Source organism: Platichthys flesus, chromosome 21 (assembly GCF_949316205.1).
Source record: "Platichthys flesus chromosome 21, fPlaFle2.1, whole genome shotgun sequence".
Lineage (NCBI taxonomy): Eukaryota > Metazoa > Chordata > Actinopteri > Pleuronectiformes > Pleuronectidae > Platichthys > Platichthys flesus.
Window position 1 is genome coordinate 5,471,096 of NC_084965.1, and position 3,659 is coordinate 5,474,754.

The 3,659-nt window shown below is 42.4% G+C and overlaps 1 protein-coding gene across 1 annotated transcript; it reads left to right on the forward strand.

Annotated features, from left to right (window-relative positions):
- Positions 1-356: 356 nt before the first annotated feature.
- LOC133932724 (zinc finger protein 2-like) lies at positions 357-3,659 on the forward strand. The gene is made up of 3 exons (XM_062379533.1): positions 357-792; positions 1,917-2,144; positions 2,267-3,659. Exons 1-3 carry the CDS (start codon positions 498-500, stop codon positions 3,250-3,252), a joined length of 1,509 nt encoding a protein of 502 aa, XP_062235517.1. The 5' UTR covers positions 357-497; the 3' UTR covers positions 3,253-3,659.

The window sequence follows — 3,659 nt, forward strand, 5'->3', positions numbered from 1 at the left end:
CGTGATTTCACCGGGATCTGACTCGAGGAGAGAAGGACGTGGATCCTGTGAAGGTAAAATATCTCAGATTATTAGGCAGGTCTTTGTCAGATATGGATGGGCCCGTCTGACCTGTCAGCAACAAAGAGAAGAATCTGTCTCACTGTGACATAAACCTCACTCACATTCAAAATCCAGTATGACTAAGGGTTAAAAAGAAATGTGAGAGAGAAGACAACATGTGCTCAGGGTCCCTGTGGAATATGAGTGTAGCCATGATATCATTTAAATACTTAGAAAGAGGACAAGGTCATTGTACCATGAGTACATCACAGTATAGTTCTATTACATTAATTAATTAAACATTTCTACTGTGCAGTATAAGTTAGTAGAAATATTATTCCCTCTTCGTCCTCCAGTCCAACAGGGTTCGCTGCTGGCTCGAAGCTCGGAGTCTCTGTTTCCTGTCTCTGGTTGTCTTTGTCCCCTCAGAGACTCAGAGTGCAGAGAGGAGGAACATGTCCGCCGTGGAGCTGCTGCGGGTGTCGGTACATGAGCGGATCAGCGCTGCCGCTGAAGACTTCCTGCTGCAGGTGGAGGAAGGAAGAGGAAAGGCTCGAGTCCCGGAGCTGAGAGCGAAGCTCAACGAGCGGCTAATGGCGGCGGTGGAGCAGATCCTCGCGGGGCTTGAGAAAACCTTGTTAGAGTACGAGGGCCGAGTGGAGCGGGCAGAGCAGTCCGAGCGGGAGATCTGCCGTCAGAGGAGGCTGCTCGATGCCGTGATGCAGCCCAAAGTCTGGCTGCACAGAGCAGGTCAGTCCCTAGAGGAACCGCTAACATGCTAACGGTAGCTAGCATAAGCCCGGGCAGCGGAGTTAACACGTCACTTCCGGTCTCTGTCTGCTGCGCCAGGCTGCTCAACCTCTCACCTGAATAATGAGGAGGATTTGATGCTGTTGTGAACGAGTCTGTGCGGAAAACCTCCTGCTGTGTTGCTCACGGTGTTGTGCAGGTTCACACCGCATGAACTAGTTCAAAGTTCAGTTCATACAAGTTAACATGAATAGTTCACGTTCATAGTTCACCATTTAAATTCTGAACTAGGACATAGTTCAGTTAATTTCATAGTTTAAAGGTGAAGTGTGAAAATGAAAGACTGTTTTTTAAAGAAAAATGTATCCATCACAGCCCCTTGCCTTAAACTGTGATTGATATATTTAAATTCCTAAAAGAAATGTTGTTTTTAATTGTTTATATTATTGTTAATTTTGTCTGCTAATTTATTCATATCCTGCAAACAAAAGGCACAACAAATCATATTGCTATGCCTTGCTATGAAACCAATTATTAGGCTAGACCTTCATTTCTATAATTTAAATGTATAAAATATATGTGTGTATGCGTTGTGTGGGAGCGCGCACACACACAGTCGCCCGCTCCTGGTATTTCATGCTGGGCTGATGCAATGAGGATTTAACAAATTAACGTGATGTTCCCTCACGTCCACGTTCAACATATGAACTGATACGTAAAGTTCACTGTTCGAGGAAAATATACGCGACATGCTCAACACTGCACAGGCGGGCCGAAGAGCTCAGGCGTTTCCAGAGCCGCGGGTTTTACCCACAGGTCTTCTCTGAAAGTAGCTTAACCAACTAACTAACTTCCCCTCGCCCTGTTCTCCTCTGTAAGTGACCTTATTAGTTTATTTGGCGGCAAAATTATTTTTTATATATACCAGAAACCCTTTTTTTTATGCTGCTTCCTTTACAAGCTGCGTCGTAACACCAACTGTAAAATCCCTCAACATCTCTGCATTCTGAATGTGATCCTTCAAAAATCTCAACAGTCGACATTAAATGACACAACACGTCAACAAGTTTTTCAAATCATTTCAGGAAACTCTTAAATGATAAACGTGTGTATTTTGGTTTCAGTGTGTCCTGCAGACATCAAGCAACTGATGGTGATTATAGAAGAGGTTCCCCCTGAGGAGCAGAAAGATAACAGAGCGGACTGTGGAGGACCAGACCCAGCCAGGAACTCAGATCCTGGTGGACGTTTACAACCAGGTCCTGAGGACGAGACTGAAGACTCTTCTGAGACTGAAGACAGTGAGGATGATTGGATGGAGACCAGGGAACCTCAGACTGGTTTGAATACAAGTAATAACAAACAGCCTCAAAGTGATATGTTGACATTAAAACGACACAACACAAGTTTTTCAAAAGACTTCAGGAAACTCTGAAATGATAAACGAGTGTATTTTTTTTTCATTGTCCTACAGACATTCAGCAACTGATGGTGAATAAAGAAGAGGTTCCCCCTGAGGAGCAGCATTGGAGCCCCCTTGTGGACCAGGAGGACCCTGAGCCCCACCACATTCAAGAGGAACAGGAGGAGCCGTGGACCAATCAGGATGGACAGCAGCTTCAAGGACTGGAGGAGGCTGATATCAAGTTCACATTGACTCCTGTCGCTGTGAAGAGTGAAGAAGATGAAGAGAAACTTAAATCGTCAAAGCTTCATCGGAGTGAGACGAAGAAGAATAGAGCGGACTGTGGAGGACCAGAACCAGCCAGGAACTCAGGTCCTGATGGACGTTTACAACCAGGTCCTGAGGACAAGACTGAAGACTCTTCTGAGACTGAAGAGAGTGAGGATCATTGGATGGAGACCAGGGAACCTCAGACTGGTTTGAATACAAGAAATAACAAACAGCCTCTAAGTGATATTGGATGTAAGACAGAAAAAAAATCGTTATGTTGCTCTGAGTGTGGTAGAAGATTTAACCAAAGGGGCCATCTAAATATCCATATGAGGATTCATACAGGAGAGAAACCGTTTAGTTGCTCCGAGTGTGGTAAACGATTTAACCATAGGGGCCATCTAAATATCCATATGAGGAGTCATACAGGAGAGAAAACGTTTAGTTGTCATGAGTGTGGTAAACGATTTAACCAAAAGGGTGTTCTAAATATACATAAGAGGATTCATACAGGGGAGAAACCGTTTAGTTGCTCTGAGTGTGGTAAAAGATTTAGCCGTAGGGACAGTCTAAATATCCATATGAGGAATCATACAGGAGAGAAACCATTTAGTTGCTCTGACTGTTGTAAAAGATTTAGTCAAAGGTGCGATCTAAATACACATATGAGGAGTCATACAGGAGAGAAACCGTTTAGGTGCTCTGAGTGTGATAAAGGATTTAGTCATAGGGGCAATCTAAATACACATAAGAGGATTCATACGAGAGAGGAACCGTTTTGTTGATCTGAGTGTGGTAAAAGATTAAAGATTCAGTCCTATTGTACAAGACATTTGAGGATTCATAAAGGAGAGAGGCGACACAGTTGCAACCTTTGCAACAAAAGACTTATTAGGATTTATCAACAGATATTCATATTATACATAATCATAGTTCACTGTTTTAAATAGACTTAAAAGTTGTTATGTCCCTATAAAATATAAATCATTGAAAAAAACAAAAGATCTGTGTTGATATATCTTGTTTTTAATGATTTCTACATAATTTCTCTATTTTTCAAAATGTCCTTCATGTTGTTTTATGGTTAAAGTGTGTTCATTGCACAGTATGAATGTGTGTTTTGAACTAGTTCATATCATTAAATAAGTTTGTTTAACACAATGGTTTCTTGGTTCGTGACATTCAATGACAT

What these genes read in the sequence shown, in the direction of transcription:
- LOC133932724 (XM_062379533.1), top strand. Translation starts at nt 498, where the DNA reads ATGTCCGCCGTGGAGCTGCTGCGGGTGTCGGTACATGAGCGGATCAGC. An exon ending in AGTCTGGCTGCACAGAGCAG is followed by an intron (nt 793 to 1,916) that starts GTCAGTCCCTAG and finishes TTTTGGTTTCAG; the next exon opens with TGTGTCCTGCAGACATCAAG. An exon ending in TCAGACTGGTTTGAATACAA is followed by an intron (nt 2,145 to 2,266) that starts GTAATAACAAAC and finishes ATTGTCCTACAG; the next exon opens with ACATTCAGCAACTGATGGTG.